General features: G+C 30.8%; 3 protein-coding genes across 3 annotated transcripts; 1 reads left to right on the forward strand and 2 right to left on the reverse strand.

Annotated features, from left to right (window-relative positions):
• Positions 1–1522: 1522 nt before the first annotated feature.
• On the reverse strand, positions 1523–3495 carry LOC130940258 (uncharacterized). Its single transcript, XM_057868358.1, has 2 exons — positions 2747–3495; positions 1523–2060 (listed from the first exon to the last, which is right to left on the reverse strand). Exons 1-2 carry the CDS (start codon positions 3401–3403, stop codon positions 1746–1748), a joined length of 972 nt encoding a protein of 323 aa, XP_057724341.1. The 5' UTR covers positions 3404–3495; the 3' UTR covers positions 1523–1745.
• Positions 3496–7416: 3921 nt separating this feature from the next.
• Positions 7417–9050, forward strand: LOC130940257 (NAC transcription factor 25-like). The gene is made up of 4 exons (XM_057868357.1): positions 7417–7634; positions 7722–8053; positions 8193–8454; positions 8534–9050. The coding sequence occupies exons 1-4, from the start codon at positions 7427–7429 to the stop codon at positions 8722–8724; spliced, it is 993 nt and encodes a 330-aa protein (XP_057724340.1). The 5' UTR covers positions 7417–7426; the 3' UTR covers positions 8725–9050.
• A 5328-nt stretch (positions 9051–14378) lies between these two features.
• Positions 14379–16880, reverse strand: LOC130941405 (serine carboxypeptidase-like 31). The gene is made up of 7 exons (XM_057869893.1): positions 16525–16880; positions 16246–16449; positions 16069–16161; positions 15912–15994; positions 15544–15819; positions 15283–15413; positions 14379–14867 (listed from the first exon to the last, which is right to left on the reverse strand). Exons 1-7 carry the CDS (start codon positions 16856–16858, stop codon positions 14516–14518), a joined length of 1473 nt encoding a protein of 490 aa, XP_057725876.1. The 5' UTR covers positions 16859–16880; the 3' UTR covers positions 14379–14515.
• Between the last annotated feature and the right edge of the window lie 7124 nt (positions 16881–24004).

Consider the following 24004-nt stretch of genomic DNA (forward strand, 5'->3'; position numbering starts at 1 on the left):
TTACAAGGACAATTTGTGTTCCAACAATAATACAAGCAATATCAAACTATTACTACAATTCTCGGAGACAGTATAGCCTAATTTTATTTATCGAATTTGAGCATTTATATAGGTTTAAATATGTGGCCTTTATGAAGTTCAATACTAACCATAGATTAACATCCTAGGTCCGAATTTGTGTCGGATGGAAATTTTTCTGCATATTCTTATAATATACTAATGTGCACATTATAAATAGATGTAATAACTTACTTTTAACTATAATATTTAATAATGTGAACTTTCCATTCCACCATAATCATTCTATCAGAAAAATGCTTGTAAAATATGAAGAAAAAGAAAATAAAAAGACTAATTGTCTCTATATAGTATAATATAATATTTAACAATGTAGAGCGTTTAATTTCATTTTGCAAAGAACTTTAACAATTTGTTAAGATCTTGTGCCTTAATTGATTATTATGAATAATTGATCATGAGTTGCATGATGAAGAAGAGGACAAATGGCAAAGATGGGTGTGGCACATGCCCAATGATGGGTTCACGTCATCATGTTTGGAATTTATATGTATTTTGTTATATGAAGTGCACTGCATAGGTGAAAGTATCTTGCTTAGAAGCAATTAATTGGACTTTATGTATATGTTTGCATGCAAAAATGTGTATGTTGAGTCTTTATTCTTAATGCCCACGTTTCTAATTTTTCTTATTCAATGTGGCAACCTAATCTATGTACAAAATACATGAAATTAAAGGAGGTGAAAATCATATGGGAAATCTTTAATTATTAAGTCTAAACTAAACTGTAAAATGCACCTAAAATATATGAATAGGTTTTTTGCATGTGCAGTATACGTGTGGCATTTGCTTATACATATATAATAGTATTTTTGGTGAATATATGAAATCAGAGATTGTTTATGACTTATGAGGCTATAATATATTAAAAGAATGTTACATGTATTATCTTTTAATATATTTTATTTATATATTTTTTACTTTTAGTATTATAAATAAATGATAGAAAATTTTTCATGAATTAAGAAATATACTCGATTGTTAATGAGGCGAGCCGTAAGCCAAGCTCAATTTTTGTGATTGTTATGTTAAATATGATTATATATAAATCAATAAAAATATAACAAATATAGTGAAGTTGTGTCTAAATTGATCAAATTTGTTCAAATATTAATTAAAATGTTACTTCTCATTAATTAAATTCTACTATTACTATTAAAAATTGGGCTTTTTTTTCAGACAAAAATTTCAGTCCGAATGACTTTTTAATTTTAGACAAATTTAAGACAAATGTTAAACAACTTTTAGTGGAAGTTATGGAAGAATATATTATGTTCTAAATTTGTGGAAGCACATTCTCAAAGATCCTCAATTCACACTCTTTCTCACCTCACATTCCAACATTGACTTTAAGGTACAAAATTCCCTAATTTGCTTTTTCAATTTCGCGTCTTATCTCAATTTAGAGTTTTAAATTTGGTGCTAGTCCAAAGTCATGATAATTTAATCAATTATAGAGCAATGGTTTAAATAAAACTTAAAATGTTGTAAAAATGAGCAAGTCAATTAGTTATGCGCAGTGAGTGCTTGTATGAAATGGATCCACAGGAAATAGCAGCCATCCTTAAAGCAATTTGATGTACTATAAAGCAAAATCATACATATAGATATAGGATCGACAAAAAGTTGCAATATTCCGTCTAAACATAAAATCCAACAATTCAGTATTAAGAAATTGACTCACATTTTAGAGATGATCCAGCAAGGCATGTCAACCTAGATTGTGTCCTACACTCAGCTACTGGATTCAACTTCTCTGTTGCGGCCATTCGAACATCCCAGACATGTATAACCCCATCAGATGATGCAGATGCAACTAGGTACGGATCATCACTCCCTGAAGCAGCATCACTATCTGTGAGCACAACAATTCCTTTTACACGGGCATTATGTGCTCCTTCAATGCAATAAGCCACCTTCCCGCTGTTTATGTCCCATGCTGTGATATTTCGGTCCTCACCACCTGTGTATAGAAGTCCATTCTACAACATAGAATAAACTCTAGGTGTCAAAAAGGAGTAGAACAAACATTGAAAATGGAAAGAAAGCAACCTCTAGGCAGTGTCATTAGGGAATAATGGTAATTGTAAACCACAAATTATGTTGCTCTCTTAGTTGTATCAGAAAACAATCCAACCCCCAAACTCATCCCTCAATATGAAATTATGAATATATTTCAATTAACATTGTATGTATGCTGTATTTGCACATTCTTATCATCCATGCTACAGAAAGTTGACTTTACCAACAGAGCACTCGACCCTCAATCAAATGTGCAACACTTGCATTAACCAACATCATACACTTCCCAACAGATATTTTAGAATACAAATGATTGAGACTTCAATAACTTCCAAAATTACAACAATTCAAAAGCAAATAATACTTTAACACCCCTGTAAGCACATCTCCAGATCATCAGCAAAGAATTTTAATTATCTAGATCATCGTTAAACACCATTCAGCAAGAAGATAAATTTTTACATTTAAAGCTGAATTACAAAACAGAACAATGCTATATATTACCCACACCCAAATTCCTTACAAAATACACACGTTCCATTAATTTAACATCGCTCTAAGCACATTTGCAATTTCCAGTAAGACAAATCAGTATCATGCAATTGAAAGTTATATCACGAATTAAGGTCAAGAAAAAAGAGCGAACCTTCGCTGGCGTAGCGCAGAGGACCTTTTTCTGGCAGTCCAATTCAAATAGCAAGCGCGCATCCTCAGCCCCGTGCACAGTCACCTTCTCCTCCATGGCCATAAAGAACCTGTCTCCGGCCAAGTCATACCTCACTATACTTGCCTCCTTTCCAAGGCGGCAACAGAAGCTCCTTCGGCCACGTACAAGGTTGACCATGGCGAGGCATTCATCACGGCCAACAGAGAGTGCGAGCTTGCCGGAGGGGTGAAGTGAGAGGTCGTTGACGGCGCGGCGGTGGACGCGGGGGAGCGTCTTCAGGTGGACGAAGCCATCGGCGTCAAAGAGCGACAGTGAGCCTTCGGCGTCGGCGGAGAGGAGGTTGCGGGGAAAGGGAAGGGAGGGAGGGGCGTAGAAAGCAAGGGCGGTGACCGTGGCAGAGTGTTGGTGGAGGGAGCCGAGGGAGGCAGCGATGACGAGGTCGTAGAGGTGGATTGTGTCGTCAGCACCGCCGGAGGCCACGACGGAGCCGGAGACGGCGACGCACTTGATGAGAGAGAGGTGGGAAGGGTAAGAGAAGAGAGGGGTTAGGGTCAGGGTTTCGTTTTTGGGATTTAGGGAGAAGCCCCAAATGAACCTCTCGTATGATCCTGCTACCAGACTCATTCTTGGGTGCATATCCGTGGTGAAAGATATGCTGCTGCTAATGCTTCGTTTTTCGTATTACCACCTCCACTCTACATAAACCCTACACTCTCAGCGTCACCAAGAACGGGGTTTACGTTTTTGGTATCCTTTTTTTAAAAGAAAAAATTAAATAGATTCTTATTTTTGGTGGTATACATTTAAATTTTTTAGAATTTAATATTTATTTAAGTTTTTTATTTTCTTACAATGAAAATATATGTTTAATTTGTTCCATCTTAAAAATATTTATATATATTTCATTTTAAATTTTGATAGTATTATTTGAATTATTCTAAGACTTGATTGTTTTTATTTTAGTAATTTATGGTTGATTAAAATGTTGTGCATCTGTGATTATATGTTATATAATTGTTGCATATAAAAACTGTTAATAGAAATGTGTCCAATATAATTATGAATTCTTTGTTGCAAAAGGTATGGAATGAAATTTTTGGCATATAATTAGGTATCTTAAGTCCCCTGTTAGTCTAAGAAGAGAGTAATAAACATTCTGTTAGTTACCTGGGGATCCGGGTGTTCGACGAATCAGGCGGAGATGGGATGGTGAGAGGGCTAAACCCTAAGCTGATGTGGAGTAGAAACTGGGGAGTGAACCGAAGACGTCGGAGATGACGTAGAGAGGGGTGGCTACTTGCTCCAACGATCAAGTCAATGTCCGTACAGAGTGATGGTTGAATTAGGTAAAGTGTCACGTACTTTGGAAGGAGAGCTAATTTCTCCCCTTACATATGGTGTTGAGTGGGCCCATGAATGACCTAGCCCACTGACCAAGAAATTTTTATAAACTGTCCTAGTCCACGTGAGAGGGGTAGGTCGGACCGGACTTCGGATCAAGGATTCGGGTGTTGCTCCGAAGATACCGATTCAACTGGTGGCATGGGTCGTACAGAAGACGAGTCGGCAGTGGCTCAGGTCGGGTGTCAGAAAACATGAGTGTTTTGTAGAATTAAAAGAGTGTGAAGGTGTGTATTATATTATCCTTCAACCTTACATCTTAAGAAAGGCAAGGTGTATATATATATATATATATATATATATTTTGACAACCGATGTCTAACACCAAACAAGTAGAAAATGACATTAAATCTGGAATAGTTTTTTCATTTTACAACATGATGAATAATATAAACAATAAATAGAATAACCATAAATACTTGAAGAATCTACTTAAAATGAGTATCATTTGAAAAAGACTAATCAATAAATCCTTAATGAGGTAGACACCTGATCAATTACCACCAGAAATCTGATCACAATACTTTTCACAAGCTGGACCACAGACTTCAATCGTAGCTCCCCTCTCTTGCAAGCATACAGGCATGCATTGTTTGGCACAATCTGATAAAGTTTCCGCATAATTAAAACATACAATAGCTAACACCATGCATATTAGCATTGCAACTACGTATTTCTTTAAGACCAACATTGTTGAAAATTTTTTGCTTTTAGAGTTTGTAGTCTTCTGGTAATAGGATAATGAATTAATTAATTTTCTTCTTATATTTATATGCGTTCAAAAGTCAATTAAATATATTTTTAACCATTAATTTATAAAAGTAGATGATACTGCTCCTCCTCCTGTTTTCAAGCGGTGGGGAGAGAAACATGGTAATAACTTAGAATTTTTTGTTTAATTACTGATTTTGGAAGTATATGATATTTTTAGTTGTGTTAGGAGCCACATTTAAAAGAAAGTAAAACCATGTTTTAGTAATTATTAAAAACTATATAAGTATAAATGTATTTGTCCTAAAGTATTGTGATCATATTTCTGGTAGCAATTGATCAGGTGTCTAACTTATTAAGAATTTATTGATTAGTCTTTTTCAGCTGATACTCATTTTAAGTAGATTCTTCAAGTATTTATAGTTATTTTATTCATTGTTTATATTATTCATCATGTTGTAAAATGAAAAAATTATTCCAAATTTGATATCATTTTCTACTTGTTTGGTATTAGACATCGGTTGTCAATAAATATATATATATATATATATATATATATATATATATGTATGTATGTATGTATGTATGTATGTATGTATGTATGTATGTATGTATGTACATCTTACTTTTCTTAAGATGTAAGGTTGAAGGATAATATGATACACACCTTCACACTCTTTTAATTCTACAAAACACTCATGTTTTCTGACACGCCACGCTCGACTCGCTTTCCGTACGACCCATGCCACCAGTTAGGTCGGTATCTTCGGGATAGCACCCAAATCTCTGATCTGAAGTCCGGTTCAACCTACCCCTTCCACGTGGACTAGAGCAGTTCATAGAAACTTTTTGGTCAGTGGGCTAAGTTATTCATGGGCCCATCCAGCACCATATGTAAGGGTAGAAGCTAGCTCTCGCCCTAAAATACGTGACACTTTATCTAATTCGCATCACCTTATACGGACACTGACTTGATCGTTGAAGTGTTCTTACAGATGACCACCCCCTCTCCACGTCATCTCCGGCGTCTTTAATTCACTCTTCAGCTTCTATTACACATCAATTCAGGGTTCAGTCCACTCACTATCCCATCTCTGCCCGACCTGTCGAACACCCGGAATCCTAGGTAACGAACACATTCTTTAATTTTTGGGGAGGATGAATGAGATTAGAAACACCAGAGATGCTTTTAATATTGCATTTCACATTGTATTTGTGTTTGGGAGGGGGGAGGTGGGATGTGTGTGAGGGAGAGAAGGTGGCTTGTTTGCATAAGAAAAGCATGACATCAAAAACGTTCCATTCCCAAACTTCTCAACCCCTTTCTTTTTCCCAGGAAAACAGCCATCCTTTCCTCGTTGCAATCGTGGTCCCCACATCCACGTGTCAAAATCTCATCCCTTTACCGCATGTGTTATATATATATATATATACTCAATAGATTCCTAAAAAATTTTGCATAAAAAAATTGATTTTCAACAAAATTTTATTGCATTAAGATTTTGAATTTTATAAAGTTAAAGTATATTATTTTTTAGTTAAATTTATTATTTTTATTTAAATAAATAAATTATTAAAAGTGTGACAAAAAAATATGTACTTTACTTTTATAAAATTTAAAAATCTCAATATAAATAAAAATTATTTAGAAATTAAAATGTTCGACTTAAAATTTTTTAAAGACCTATTTAGATATATAATTAAAAAAAATTATATGCATAATTTTGTATGCTCTTTTGTATATGTCTTTTTATTTTTTTACTAAAATAATTGATAAGAAATATTTTGTTATACTATAAAAATATACAAACAAAAATTAGTACAAATATTATTTCTTGTTACAAAAACTCAGATTTCCTCTCCTAATATCAAAATCAGCAAATTAAATAAATAAAGTGTTCACATACTCGCATAGGATATATTCATCTCCTTTAAAATTAGGTAACACACACATATACATATATATATATATATATATATATATATATATATATATATATATATATATATATATATATATATATATATTACACTAAAAATATTGTTTTTCTAATGTTTTTCATTTGTTTTAACGTTTTATAAAACATTTCAATAAAATCTATTTATCAAAATATAATGAATAATACTAATTTAATTTAGTTTATTTTTATTCAATTTTTGTAATTGTAACTAAACTAAACTGCTCGATAATAATAAATTTTTTTTGTCACAACTTACAAAACAAATAACAATGGCGAATTTAAAATAATTTTTTATTTGGACGATATTGATGAATTTTGAAAATTTGAGTAAAATTTTTTTAAATTGAATTTGAATTAATTTTTAACCTCCCTAATAATTCTCCCCGTTATCTACCTCCAGCGATGTCACTATCTGAGGGCTACTTTTTTCCCAAAATTCACTGAAGAAATAAAATGAAATGGAAAAAAACAAAATAGCTATTAAAAAAGTTGTATTGTTGTATGTATATACTAAGGTGTATAAAGACTATATATGCATGAGATATAAATAGAGAAGAGAATAATAATGATATTCATTCACTGATCCATGATCATGGTGGATAATAGCACAGATTCATCATCAGGAGCGGGTGATCAGCATCATCACCCTCAGCTTCCTCCAGGCTTTCGATTCCACCCCACAGACGAAGAACTCGTCGTTCACTACCTTAAAAAGAAAGCTTCTTCTTCACCACTCCCTGTCGCCATCATCGCCGACGTTGATCTCTATAAGTTCGATCCATGGGAGCTCCCAAGTACCCAACTTTTCCACATGCCCAATTCGTATTAGTAGCATGTGAATTAAAGTGATTATTTTTAATCTTGATTTTGTGAATATATAGGTAAGGCAGCGTTTGGGGATCAAGAGTGGTACTTTTTCAGTCCTCGGGATAGGAAGTACCCGAATGGAGCTCGGCCAAACAGGGCGGCTACTTCTGGGTATTGGAAAGCCACCGGGACGGATAAGCCTATTCTCTCTTCGGATGGGAACAAGCAGAAAGTTGGAGTCAAGAAAGCTCTTGTTTTTTATGGTGGCAAGCCCCCCAAAGGTGTCAAAACCAATTGGATTATGCATGAATATAGGCTCACCGATAACAATAACAATGCTTCTTCTTCTAATTCATCTAAGCCTCCTTCTATCCCTCTTGATCCACTCAAGAAGACTTCTCTCAGGGTATCTATATTATTATTTTTAGTTTTTTAGTTTAGTTCCTTTAATTAATAATTTAACAAAATATTTTATCTCGTACTTTTATTAAATATTGACGACTAAGTGATGGACAAACATAATAAATTCTGATATGGTTTTGTAGCTTGATGATTGGGTTTTGTGCCGAATATACAAGAAGAGCAACAGCAGTAGTAGCAGCCTTCCAATTCCAAGGCCAGCGTTTTTAATGGATGAAGAGAAGGATCTAATTTCCATGGAGAACAGCATGGTGCCAACTATGTCAATGTCAAAACCAAGAAGCACTTCAACAACAGGTTGTTATGGACCCATGGCACTTGAAAACGATGACAACTTCTTCGATGGTATATTGGCAGCATCAACCGATCATCACACCATGCAAAATGGTAACAACCTTATTATTATTACCTTCCTTAATTACTTAATTCAAACAAATTAAGCTTACTAGTTAATAATAATCCACAGGGTCTCCAGGATCCTCATCTTCAAGCAAGAGATTCCATGGTGATCTTAATAATGGAGACAACACCTCCTTCGTTTCTCTTCTTAACCAGCTTCCTCACAACACACCGTTTCACCCAAACTCCATTCTTGGCTCCGTGGGAGACGCTGTCTTGAGGCAACAATTTCAACTTCCAGGCTTAAATTGGAACTAATTAATTAATTAATAATAATAATAATATTTTGCATTGCTTTGGTGGGGGGTGTTATAATTATATTATATTAATAGGTCTCTTGATGCATATTGTGTAGCTTAGTATATATGTAGTTATTCACTTTTGAATGTAATAACCATAGCATACACAAATTAAAGAACAATAGTTTTCATGATCATAATTCATAACTATAGGCCTATATTTTGAAACTGAAGCAAGCTTACCCTAGATGAAATTTCATACCATCGCATCATAAATGAATTCGGTTACACATGTTCATGGAGCATCTAATTTCTTTTCTGTGTTTTCTATATTTATATATAATCAAAGCCACACGTGAAGAACTTATGAATAGTATTATAATATATATTTATTATTATTGTTTTTGCCTTTAATTTGTTTCAATGGTAATGGTGATTTACCACCATTCCTTAGGATGAAAATTCTGGTAAGGTCGTAACCACCTTCCTCTTTTTGGCATTTATGACTTGAAGAAAAAGTGTGTACTGGGAAACAAAAAATAACGAAACACCGCCGATAAAGTTAGGCAGAAAATTTTGGCCTTTTACTTATCTCACTAAAACTAAATGCTGTCATTTAAGTTAACTACTATATATTTATAAATATATTATTTAAATTATTTTAATATATATTTTATACTAATGATTAATTTTAATATTTACCAGTTGTGTTTTAATAATATGAAAATTTGAATCTTATTATTAAAAAATATTTATTAAAAAAATATATTTGACTATACTTAAAAAGAAACTAATTTTTTCAATATATAACAGAGAAAGAGAATGAAAAAAAAAGTTTTTCCCTCTTATATAAAAATTATACTTTTTTGCTAGTGTTTTCTTTTCTTTATAAAATGCATCCTTGCATCCTTGATTATCATAAATTAATTTTGCTCTATTTCATGAACATAAGAGATTGAAATATTTTTGTTTCTAACTTTCAAAGTAGTGCTCTTAAAAAGTTTCGATGTGATGCTTTTTTTCTTAATATAAGTTAGCTAGCTTTATAAGAGCGCATAACTTTTTCTTTATTATTTCAACTCTACATATTCATACTTAATTATCATTACATGAGAAAGCATGACATACCTTATTTTCTAAAGGTCATGGTCTTAAAGTTGTTGAAACTTTGAGAGTATAAATAAATTCCAATGCCTCCACGAACTGGAGATGATCGAGATTACAAGTCTTAAGGAGAAAAGTAGTAAGTTCTAATTTGGTATTGACGTGGATTACTAACTGAAAGTTATAATAGTATTATCATTTAATTTACAATAAAACTTACTCAAAATGGAAAAACAAGAGCTCAACTACAAGTCACAATGTTTTGAAAACTAATTAAATTAATTAAGGATGAGTGTTTATTTTAAAATTATTTGTTAAAACAAATAATATTTTTAAATATGTTTTATATATCAAATTTTTGGTTGTAATAAAATTTTAATATATGAAAGATAACTATTAATAATAATAGACACCTAAACAAAGATAACTATTTGTTTAGTTATATTTTAAAAGAATAATAATATTTTTAGATAAAAATAAAATTTTCATAATATTATAATTGACTATTCAATAATAAAAAAATAATTTTATATAAAAATAATTATAAAATTTTCAATATAATATCTACCTTAACAAAACAATAACTTTTCTAGAATATTATTTGTGGCAGACTTTTCTCTAAGGACGTGTAATTTTTAACGAGTGTCATAATGATGTATATATTTTGATTGTATGTAAAGATTAGATAGTAGGATAAGCAGGCGACTTTTGAATATGAAATTTTGTTGTATTATGATTTCAGCTTTAGTCGATATAATGTATCGCCATAGCATTGGCTCCTAAGAAAAGCACCAAACTAAGTTGTCATAATTTCATTTATTCTTTTCCTGAAGCTTTTGATCTCTTTCTAATGTATCGCCAAGTTATTGGTTACATACAAAAGAAACCACTGGAATTGCGCTATATCTAATGCTACGGATTGGATAATTAAAAACATCGATATTACACCTTTAATTAAATAATACAATATAACGCAGTATATAAATTGTCATGTTTGATAAAATAATATCACTACTCAAATTTACACCCACATAATTTCTAATAAGCCGAACGTGATGGGGGCCAGCATAATGAATGTCATTATCATTTTTTATCAACATGTTACATCCCCATTTTCTCATTGACCTAGTTAGCTTTGTATTATGAAGATTGCCACCAGAAAACCCCATTAAAAAAATAAAATCTGAATTTTGATTTTAATATATAAGTTTTCTGATGAATACAATTACCAATTATGTTATATATATATGCTATTCAATCATCAAGATATAGTGTATGCAGGTCATCTATTCATATAGAACTAAACATGCAAAATTGAATCTCTGTTAGAAAAAAAATACACGTAAAATATGTTTGAAAAGTAAGAAATTTATAGAAATAACGATATTTAGGGTTTTGTAAAACATATTTTTTTTTTACGGTATCTCCTAATTCAATAGGACAAAAAGTAATTTCTTACGGATCAGAACTCTATTTAATAATTTGTCGTTAGCCAATAGATTGTTACTTGTACAAGGTGGAATTTAAAACTCCGACATTTGCTTAAGAAGATTAGGGAGCTAACCACTAAACTAATCCGATTTGGTTTTTGTAAAACATATATATGTTTACATAAGATTAATTTAGAAACAACAATAATAATAGTAACTAGCTGGTGAATTTTTCTTTTATTTTTTGATCTGTAAGGTCAAGGATGAAATAAAGCAAAGAGAAGAATTTATATATGTAATAGTCGGTGATTATTTAATTTGATTTGGTTGGGGTGTGTGGTATAAAAGTCGGTGATGGAAAGGGATTAGGCGATTAGTAATGCATAATCCATGTCCATGATTTAGGCAGAAGAAGAATGGTGATAGTGAGTGCTGCCTCAGAAAGAGGTTGCCATGCTGATTTATGTTACCATCACTTTTAATTTTTCTTTATCATAATACTTCACATTAACTTCCTTGGACCCCTTTAATTACTATCTGCTTTCCATTTTTGAGAACCATTACAATTTTGCTTTCCAAGTGTCCTTTTCATTTCTAACCAGTTTAGGAATTCTTTTTATTTTCAACAATGTGATCATGAATATCATCAATTTGTTATCCTCCTCTCCTGATATTGACCCACTTAATTGATTCCCTCATTTTCACATCAAAATAATATTTATATTTAAAATCAAATGGTGCACAAATTTATGTAAATTCTACTTTATTTAGTGTAATAACACATGCATCTGTTTTACATAAAAAGTGCATTGTTTGGTAACTAACTCTTTTGGACTAATTGGACTGTGAGAAATCGTAAGCGAGCAGTGTTCATTGAGCCCAATTTTCAAAAAGCCCATCATACTCATTTTTTTATGACCTTTTACAAATAAGTGCGTCTAGCTTTTCAGCTCAATTAACGGTACTTTTATTTCACGTAACCTTTCAATTCTCCCTTGAAGAAAATCTCATGTTTTAAGGGAAGAGTATTGATGAATCAAAGAAGAAAGATAAAGAATAAAAGTTGAGAGAAATTGAGCTCTTCTCATCTCTAAAAATTAGATAGTGGTTAATAAATTAACTAATAACTAATCAACTACACATTAATAACTAACAAACTAATTTAATTTCTATTTTAATTAAAACATGCTAAAATGATCAATTAATTATAATTAAGCTTAAATCTATTACTAATAGAAAATATGCTAGGTGGCACCTCTTTCACATGAATTATTTTTAGAAAAATATAATTTTTAAGTCGAGCTGAATTATACCAAATTTAATTAAATTTAAATTTGACTCAAATATTTTAACGAATTTATTTTGATTCGATCCTAAATTAATTCAAAATGAATAAGATTAAATCAAGTTGATCCCATATAAAATTAGTATGTATAAATTTATAAATTTTATATAATAAATTAATAAAATTTTATTTTCATTAATTAAATTTAATAAAAATTATATCATATTTATACTAAAATAAATTATTTTAAAATTAAAATATTATATAACATAAAAATATTAATTAAAATATAAAAATATAATATTTTATTATTAATTTCACTATAAAATATATATTTTAACTATAAAGACAACTTCGAACGGAAGTAGTATTACTCGAACCAATAATAATATTAAGTAAAGAGAAAATATAAGGAATTAATATAATTAATGTACAATGTGTACAATGGAGTATTTTTTAAATTAACATTAAATGATAATTAAATTAATTAATTACAAAATTATTTTTAATTTTAAATACAAAGTAAATAAGGATTCCAAATAATCACGAACACCTCTAACTGGTCTTCCTCTCCCTCTCTCTCCTCTTTCATCTGCCGCGCCGCCGCAGACACCAGCCGCCGTAGCCCTCAACATCCACTGTCGCGGCGTCGCGTGACCTGAAGCCATCATCAGCGCCGATCAGAATTGCAGTGCCCAACCTCCTTCATTCGCGCACGTCTTTCCCAGCAGTTACTTCGGTCGGCCCTGGTCCTGCACCGCTCACCCATTGCGCGCACTTGTCTTTCGGCGCCAGCCTGTCTCCGCACCAGTAACCTGTATAGTGTGCGCGCCTTGCGTCCGCCTGACTCCTGTCTCCTTCATTAGCTAGTTGAAGGTGTGACCGTGTGTGACCGTTGGACTGGTCACAGTCGTATTGGTGTTACGGCTCTCTCACACTCCTCATGTGCTCAAGTTTTTTTTTTTCATTTTATGGTTACATCAAATTATAAGACTCATGTGTTAAATTATATAATTTTTTTAATAAAAATTAAATTGTTGGATGATCATATTTGCTTCTTCTATTTATTCATTTTCTTTTTCTTCTATTTTACTGGTCAATTTATGATGGTCATTTTAATAGGTATGTGGATGGTTATTTTAAATTTTATGTAAATGATTATTTGGACTAGATTTGCTTTAATTATATATAATAAAAATAGGTTAGATGTTCAATTCATTAGATAAGCAGATGATTATTTTATTCTTAAGTAGATGGTTATTTTTACTAAGGGTGAGTGGTGTGTGGCAAGCCAAGCAGCAAAGGTGAATTGGAATGATTATTGATGAAGATGGGGTGGCCGCCGGTTGAAAAAGAAGAGGGTATTGGAGTGAAATGTTTTGGTAATTAGAATTTTAGATGGTTATTTTTTAAAATAATTAATTGAATTTTTTGAAAATTTAAAATTTAAAATTAAAAAATTTAAAATTTAAAATTTAAAATTTGATGTGAAATACTGAAAGTGGGTTTTTAAATTTAGGATAATGTGTAGATGAGTTTTTATTATTTATTTTTATTAGATTAAATAAATAGTCAATTATACATATTATCAAAATTTCTCATTGTCTTTCTTGCAAAATTCGTAAGTAAAAGATGACAAATTCAAACCAAATTAAATATATCTCGAGTTGAATGGAATTTTGAATATTTTTACTCATTTTTATGGTAAAAAAAGTGGTTATTTAGACAAAAACATCTTCACATGAAAATAATATTATAAATCGTGGGATGATTGATAGGTTTCATAATATCAATTTCCTATAAAGATATAAAGATATTATTATTGAAGTAGTTACTTGTGATTGATCACTATTAATACTAAAAAAAAAAGTGTGTACCAAAATTTTACATATAATATTTCTCTTATTTTTAACTATGGAATGTTATTGTGAGCACCTAATAGAGCACGAACGAAACAATAATTAAAGGATAATGAAACAATAATAATGGATTTATTTAGTAGAAGGAGGGGATTGTCCACGAAGGAAGGAAGAGAAGAAGGCGAGAGAGCTACTTGGTTTGAAACATGGAACAGCGTGGCCAGCTCCTCTGAAAGTAGCAAACGTTAGCCCTTCATATTCTTCTACCCACCCACTCACCTCATTCTCATGGTACCATGGTCTCCATGCCTTTCTTACTCTCAATTCAAGAGAACTTAAGCTATACCTTGTTGACAGCACTGGCACTCTTCCATCTGTGTCTCCACTGTAAATCCATATCCTAAGTCCTCCTCCTGCTATTAGCTTCCTGTATATTGGCACTACACTTGCCTTTGAATCTCCCCATCCATTGAATATATCATTGCTGCAATGGAATTTCCCACCCATGAAATTATGAATGTTAAGTTAAATAAGTCTCTTAATTATACATATTTTAGGCCGCGTTTGTTTATAATAATGGAATGAGATATAGAGATACAAAATTATGTTTGACAGATGAGATATGAATTTGAGAGACATTTATTTTGTGTTCATTCTAACATGCTCGACACAGAGACACTAATAAAGAACAAAACTTATTTTTTATTTTTTCTTTTATTATTTTATTTTTTTTCAAATGTTTTTGATAAAAAAATAAAAAAAATTAAATTTTTATAATTTGCTTTAATTTATCACGAAATAAAATATAAGAACACAAAATTTTATATTTCTATTTTTTGTGTCTTATTTTAAATGTCTTATCCGATCTGTTTTTAGAAACAAACACCGCCTTTACTTACTTGCAAATACTCCAATTCTTGAGATTGTGGCCATCACCAGCATGTAGGGCCTTCTGAACATCTGGTCTATTATAATAAGCTCTAGCATAGTCATCCAAGCATGGGTCATAACCACCCATCATTCTAGGCATCTATCCACATAACATAACATATGTGTTAGACTTATTATAGTGTTACCTAGCTAGATCATTTTTCATTAGCAATAGATATAGACTCAATTGTAATTAGTTAGTCATTTGAACATATTCCAATGATATATACCATTGTTGTAGATGATGATGAGCGCGCCATGGAAGAGCGTGCTGTAGAGGCAAAGCAAGTAGAGGTGTAGAGGCTGTATATATCAATTTCTCTGTATTGTTTGAGGACTTCATCTACTGCTTCACTGCAATCTTGGTTACGCCATGGATCACTGCTGTTGAAGTCACAACTTGTTTTTATTGTTTTGTGAGTCTCGTCCGATATGATTGCATGACTCCAAGCATAGTCTACTAGCCCTATCCAATCCTCAGCATCAGATGTTTCTGGATTTCCTAACTACAATAATAATAATAATTCATTCAAAACATGATCCATGGATATTTGAAATTTATTAATTAATTAATTAATTAATTAATTAATTATTATACCATAATGCCCTTGAGATTAATATGAAGGGAGGGGTCCTTGTTCCTATCCTGGATGAGTTCAGCCAGCTCCGGCACATACTTGCCTGAAATTAGTTTAATTAATTAGTGGAAATGATTAATTAAGATGCAGGAATGAATGAATATATAGAATAAATACCTGCATAACTCTCCCCTGCTATGTAAAAAGTCCTTGTTCTATATGATGGGAACTTGAGGAACCAGTTGTGGAGAAAAGTGTAAGCATCATTAGCTGTTACAAACAAGTTACAAATTAAAGATATGCATGCATGTGTTTGCATGTAACATTAATTATGTTAAGTTTAAAGTAATGAACCTGTCATTTGATCACCCAATTGTTGATAATCACTAGTTGTGTTTGAGTAGGAAAAGCCAACTCCAACAGGAGATTCCAGGAATAACATGTTGGCTTCTTGGTTCCAAGACAAGTTATTAAATTTGAGTCCCTTCCCATCAGAGTCCACTAAAAATGGACCAATCTCTTGTGTTGCTCCATATCCCACAGAAGAACATCCAGGTCCTGCATGCAACAAATTCAATTAATTAAACACATCATCATCATGATTTTAATTATATTATGATTATGATTAATTACCTCCATTAAGCCATAGGACCAAAGGCTTATCATCTGGGTTGGTAATGGCCTCAAAGAACCAGTAAAAGAGTGCTCTTCCATTGGTTTCATTGACAGTAACATAGCCAGCATAGTGCTCAAAATCCACAGAAGGCTGGCCAGGTAAGCCTCTCACAACATCACCATTATTATTATTATTATTGTTATTCATAATCGTTGTCACTTTTCTCTCATTCTCATGATGTCTAGAGGACACAATAACACCCCTTAAGCACAACACATAATAAAGTAACAACATTATACTATACAAGCTTCTCAGCTTTAACTTTAACAATAATGTAACAACATTATCCATATTGTGTTGTGGTATTTTTTACTTAATTGGAAATTGGGTTGATGTGCAAAGAGAACTCAACATGCCTATTTATAATAATGAGTAGAGGGGGGAGGGTCCTAGCTATCATGTACTTCCTTGCTTGTGCTTTCCACTATGCTTCATCATGGGTGGAAATTTCACATAACCAAAAAAAAAAAAAAACAGCTACCTAGGGATGACACAGATATCATACAACCCCACCTTTTCTTTTTTTTTTTTCTTAAATTTAAATTATTGAACCACTAACGTTTAAACATAATTAATAAAGTTGACTAATTCGACTTAACATGACTGTAGTTTAGTTATTATTTATCTCTCTAGTATTATTGTTTTATTCTTGAATTTAAAATATCATTAAGATATGTATCGATCATCTTAATTAATTGAACTTCTCCTTTTCTTGCTTCTTATTGGATGAAGATGCTATGTGACGTTTGTCATGGATTTTTAGGCAGCTTGTTACTAGAGAGAGCATATTCATGCATGGAGGCGAAACATATATATGGGTGGTTGAACTTGCAACATCATTAAATATGTGTATTCACATCAATGTTAGTAGCTATTTGAATTTCATGATAAATATTCGTGTTGAAACTTTATATTACATTCCAGTTCATGCAAAAATAAAGGTTTTAGAAGGAACACAATGCTTGTCCTTGTCTATCCAAATAGATTCGATAGATAGATAGGAATTTCATATTAATTAGACTTTAATATAGCCTTTGCCTTCTCTTTTCTGCAAATATATATATATATATATATATATTATTAACTATGGTTTATTTTCATACACTAAAAGTGCTACTTAGTGTTTGAGCAAAAGAAAAATTTAAAAGTAAAATAATAAATATAATAATACTTTATTATAATATATATATATATTAATTTCTTATTTTAACAAGAAAATGTATAAAAGGTGTGAAGAAAAGTGATGGAATAGAACTTATAATAAGAGAGAATAAAAGGGGAAGAGAATAATGTTGGAGAAAATTTGAAAATCGTACTTCATCAATTGGATAGCATATCCATCTTTCTTTCTAGTTAACTTTTTTATTATTATTATTATTATTATTCTGTATACTTTTTAATTTGGCAAACGATTCCATGATGTAAGAACATCAAATTATAATGGACAATTTTGGCCGACATGACTGATGAAGGAATTTTGACTTAAGAGTTCCTAATTTAAGAATAGATTATGTTACACTTATTAGACAGAGGGCAATATTAATGATTAATTTCAAGGGTATACAACATTAATGTTTTGAGACTAGGCGGTTTATTTATTATGTTTATCTTGAGGTGTTACATGCGGCATAGACAAAAGTTGTACCATACAATTCTATTTGAATTGAATGAATATATCCTAGGAAATTAAAGTGAAGGCATGATCAACAATATCCATAGCAGCCAAAAAGAACTCTTATTGATTTTAATGAAAATGTATGTAATGTTGTGAAGGCTTTATTTTATTCGGTCATTTCGGGAAGTCATATCGAAAAGACTATGTGTCACTATAGAAGATCACATAGATAGCATGCATGATAATGAAACTTTATCTAATTTTTCTAAATATTGACCAGTATTCTTGGTGGTTGATAAATATCATATCATATAAGAAAAAATGCATTATGGTATATGTTCCAAAATGGCTGTATATTTATACATCTAACAAAATTAAAAGCTAAAATAATCTTTCAAGAATCGATCTCATGATGACAAAATAGAAAGGTATGGTTTTTGTGGCGAACCTTGTGCGTTATGACTCTTAATTGAAACTTGGCGAACTCTTAAGTAGTAGTGGTGAGTGAGAAATAATATCAACTTGGTTATTGAAGAATGACTTGGATTGCATCATTGTATTATTAAGTAGTGTGTTCAATAATATCTTTTATTTTATTTTATTATTCTCTTTATCTGTATTATAAGTAGCCACTTTTTTAACTTCAAATAATTAGAATTATATTGAGTATCAGAAAATAGTTTCTGAAAAAGAAAGCGAAGTGACTGCAAGAGTGGAAGCTAAGCTACTTTGGTAGTGAGTTATCTGATTTGAGGTATTTAGAACAATCTTACGTCAAGGTATTGATTCTTACTTCCTTAAGAAATCAAGTAGTTATGACTTTTAGGTCTTCAAATCCAAATATATAAGTCCAATAACAATTTTGCTAAGTAACCAACAAAGATTTTATCAAATAGTTATGTATTTAATGAAAGTATTTTTATGGAGGTGTCTAATGAAAATATCTTTTTTATGGTTATGTCTAATGAAAATATCTTTGTAAATAATTTTCTGAATATATTTTTTTATATATGTGTCTTTTAATAAAGGTGTTTTTAATTTTAATTATTGTTGACAATAAATTGCAAATAATATATTGATACCATAGGCTTTTCCATCCAATATTATATAATACAGTGAATATTAGTACAGTGCTCTTTGAACTTTAAATTTTAAATCTTAAATTTTATATTTTAAATTTTAAACACTAAACATTAAAATTTAAAATTTAAAATTTTAAATTTTAAACTTTAAATCATAAATTTTAAATTATAAACTTTAATCTAAATAATTAATATAAAATATAATAAATAAAGAGTCAAGATTATTTAATTAACAAAAAATACAGTATTCATTATTTAATAAAAAATATTTAAAGATGAATTCTCTTATATAATGAGAGTTACATCAAAATTTAAAAGTGATAAAATAGAATTATATACAATTCAATAATTTAAATGCTAAAAAAATATATTTTTTCCATATATAAACATGAATGAAAAGGCAGCATAAAATTAAAGAAAGGGCACTCAACTAAGCACGAATTTGTTGGCCAATAGATATCCACCTATAGCAACAGTAAATTCATTTATTTCTTTAATTTTAACATTATTTTATATTTTGATCCATTCAGCACCACGCAGGCTCTGAACCTCTCATCTATGTTCTTATTCTTCATTATATTATATTATAGCTCAAAACTTATTTAATTATTATTTCAAATAAAAAAATGCAGTGTCACCATAATTGTGTGCGGGAATAGCCTTATGGCCATTTAATCTGATCTGTTCCAGAAGGTGACACGTCTCAGTGTACCTAATTAATTAGTCACAACTCATAAACGAATAAAGATTAGTGGTAAATTTAGTGACAGGGTTTAACATTTTTGTGTCCGCTTGGTAAATTTTCAATTTTTTTTCAAAAAGGTTAATTTCGTACAAAATGTTTCATCCATTCAATGATCATGATCATCATATATCATCGCTGCACTTTCAGACGTTGGAGTCAAATCAGGGTCATCAAATCAATCAGAAGTTCTCATCACTATATATAGTTATTAACATGTGATGAACAATGCAACAGCTAGTAATTTTAGAATATATCAAGATTTATAAGTCAAACTGCTATCAGTTCAATCTGTGTAGCTTGTGTACTTTATATATATATGGCAAAAGAACTTTTATTTATCACATATTTTTTTGCGAAAAATATCATTGTATTAACATCTATCTTATCATTCTTATTAAATTTTGATGCGGCAACACACCCCTATTTTTCCTCTTTAAATTGCAAATATTACTCCTAAATTAAAGTTAGTTAATAATTAATCTACTTATTTACTTAATTAAATATGTGTATAAGATTCGAATTTTATCTTATACATATAACAATTCATTGATCAACGGTATATCCTTAAATAAAGTCCTGATTTGCAACACTCTATAAGATATAACTTAGCCTAAAATTTTTCTAAGTTATATATATATTAACTGATTAGATATTTTGGTGAACATACATTTCTCGTTTGTATAAGTGAAACCTATATTTATTGAATTGTCTAATGAAATTATTAGCCATTGACTTTATATGCATGTACCTATATATTTCAACGAACTTGTTAAAAATAAGAGATTAATCTGAAGACACAGATGTTATATAAATATAAGTACGACTAATTAGTGTGAGAATATTAATATTATTTTGGTCCACTTTTTTATATTTAGATATCAGTTGAGTGGTGTGGTATAAATAGTTAAATACAGCTTGAAATAATTGTTTTGTAACAATTGTTTGGCAGTTTCTTCTCTGTTAAAAAGAGGTATAATTATTGTTTCTGCTTGTGCTTTTGGAGATATATTATTTCCGCATACACTATTAACGAAAGTGGGGATGATGTTCTTACCTTTTGAAAGCACACAAATTGTGGAAATGGTGGATGTAATTAGAGAGAATAGTAGTACAAATTAAACTTAATTATTTTATAGTGTCATTCATGATTGTATAGTTCACTCTTGCCAATTCACAGAGAAAGCGCATATTATGTAGCTCATAAGTTAGCAAAACTTGTTTATAATAACCACCCTAATTCTATATGGCTAGATGAGTGTCCAACTGTTATAGAGTGTACTCAATTTGTTTCAAATTAATGCAAGCTTCTGAAAAAGGTTACTTATTAGTTAGGAATGATTTCCGAAAATCTAGGTATGAGTCATCCTATGGAAAAAAAGACAATATAACATAGTGGGTGCAATATGGAAAAATTATATAAAATGAGGAGCTGCTTAGCTTTGTCATCACAAGCTAGAATTGAAGAACTATTAAGATCCCACATTTGAAAAACAATAATTGTTAGCTTGTCTCTTTTTGAGTGGTTGTCACACCAATCTGAAACATACAATATATGTGGGAGTTACTGTGTGTGAGGAACACGATTATTGGCCAATACATAGTGGGAATTAAAACACTTTTAACACACCCATCAATCTTTTTTCTAGTTAATTAATACTTCTCCCAACTATATCTTGATTGCACAGAAGAATAAGAATGGCAAATTGGAGCACAACATTTGTGACTTCCTCTTATCAACTCCCAGGTCCACTAACAAGAGTACTATATTTATCTGCTACAATTAATTAAACCCCATATATCTAAGTTATTCACATTGTTGTTCCTGCCAAAGAAACATAATCAGTTCGAAACCCAACATTTAATCCCTCTTTATACCTGTCTAGACACACAAATTAAAAAACTCCATTGCATTCTTTTTTGACTGCCATGGATGCATCTTTAATCATACTTAATGGATAAGCCTAATTAGTTAAACTATTGCATGACAGAATATGCAATTCTATACCCTTTTCTATTTTTAAATTTGTATAACTCTTTCTTGCTTTGACCCTCGCTCATGATTTCTTTTTCTTTCTATCTTCTTTAATAGCTTTTAACCTGCATTAACTATCTTCAACACCGCAACTTTCCTGTCAAGTGTACTTATAGGATTGCACAAAGGAAGATAAGGAGCTTGGTAATTAAGACAATAAAATAAAATATAAAGTATTGACTATGGTCAAAGAAAGGTAACTTAAACCACTATCTAGGTATACTATTTCAAAGTTGATTTATTATACTAATCAAATTTATCAAGTTATTAAGAAGTAGGTTTTAATCATCAGAGTTGTAAATGCCACGTATATCATAGTTCTTGACATTTCAATGGGTAATGGCCAAATAGGTAACAATAAAGCACCCCACATAACAAGAAACTTGGATTTAGCAATTTGTTAGCATCATCTGTATATAGTCATAAAAGAAGTGGCAATGGATAAAGGCTTAGCAAAAGGTAGTTGGGAACTATCAGCGGTTAATGCAAATGAAGCATATCATGGGTAACCATTTTTAGAAGGGTAGTTGGGTAAATTGCTAAGTCAAAACTATATAGATAATGGTCCTTATAAAAAGTATGGAAGGGTCATTTTTTGACACACAGCAGAGGAGACAATAGTTGGAGAGATGAAGAACTCCCTCTACCTATGATGCACGGACACGGACACGGGACACGACACGATACGGGACACACCGACACGCGAATTTTAAAATCTTACATGATACGGGAACACGCATACATATAAAATATAAAGTATTTTTTAGATAAACCGTAATAATATTTTAATATTTTATTGATATTAAAATATAAATTAATTTTTTAAATTATTTTTAATGTCTTATTTTAATTATATTAAGTATTGAAAATATTTTTTATTTTAATAAATAATAATATATACTATATCTAAATTTATTTTAAGAATATATATTAAGAATAAAATTGGACATGCTGATACGTGATGATATTTAGGTGTGTCCAAGTGTGTCCGGAGAAGAATTTTTTTTATTGAGACACGGTTTGGACACAACAAATACGCGTGTCGGACGAGTGTCGGTGAGTGTCGTGTCCGAAATGTGTCCAACACGCAGACACGGCAACTCAGCAAAGTGTCTCGTAGGGCCACACTTGGTAGTTTGTTAGTTCCAATAAGGGATTGTGATTTGCAATTTGCAATCCATAGTTCATCAATAAAGCTTACCTATTCTGCAAATCCCTGAACCTATCAGATTTCATATCCTACAAAATGAAGAGCAGAAAACTTTCCTAATTTATTCTAATGTTTCATATCATGATAAATTTGATAATTGGAAATATAAAAGCATAGTCAAACACAGTCATGGACTCATGGCTTTGGAATTTACATGTTTAAAAAAAAGAAGAGAACATATCTGAACATTGATCTTCAAAAATCAAATATTCATCTTAGACACAACAAAAATGGCACTCCTTGGTCTGTGAAAGCTGCAGCCACATCATCTCTGATCTCTTTCAGCTTTTTCTTCATTTTTTTTTTCTCGAAATTCCTAGAAACATAAAACTATATAATGATTAATTAGTATTCCTAAAGTAATGCAAGATATTACTACATATCAAATTCTTTTCCAAAATATAATTAATCCACATTTAAGGATAGCTAATTAAACATTTTTAGTCCACATTGAGAGAGACACTAGAGGAGAATGGCAGCTTAAAACTGGTAGAGCTGAAAATAAAGCATATATTTACCAAATAACTCAGAATTTTAGCATTTAAAAGTTAAGAGAAACATATATATCCAACGATATTTTAAGAATATAATATGCAAAGAAATAAGATCCATCCTTGAATTGCAAAGTGTTTCCAAGAGGAGAAAAAGAACAGCATATTACAATTGAAGGTCAAAATTGAAAGCTAAAAGCAAAAAATAAAAACCTCTTTCTGCTTTTGTAGGGGGTGTAACATCAATTAGAAGAAGCAAGCT

The sequence above is a fragment of the Arachis stenosperma genome, chromosome 7 (assembly GCF_014773155.1).
Source record: "Arachis stenosperma cultivar V10309 chromosome 7, arast.V10309.gnm1.PFL2, whole genome shotgun sequence".
NCBI lineage: Eukaryota > Viridiplantae > Streptophyta > Magnoliopsida > Fabales > Fabaceae > Arachis > Arachis stenosperma.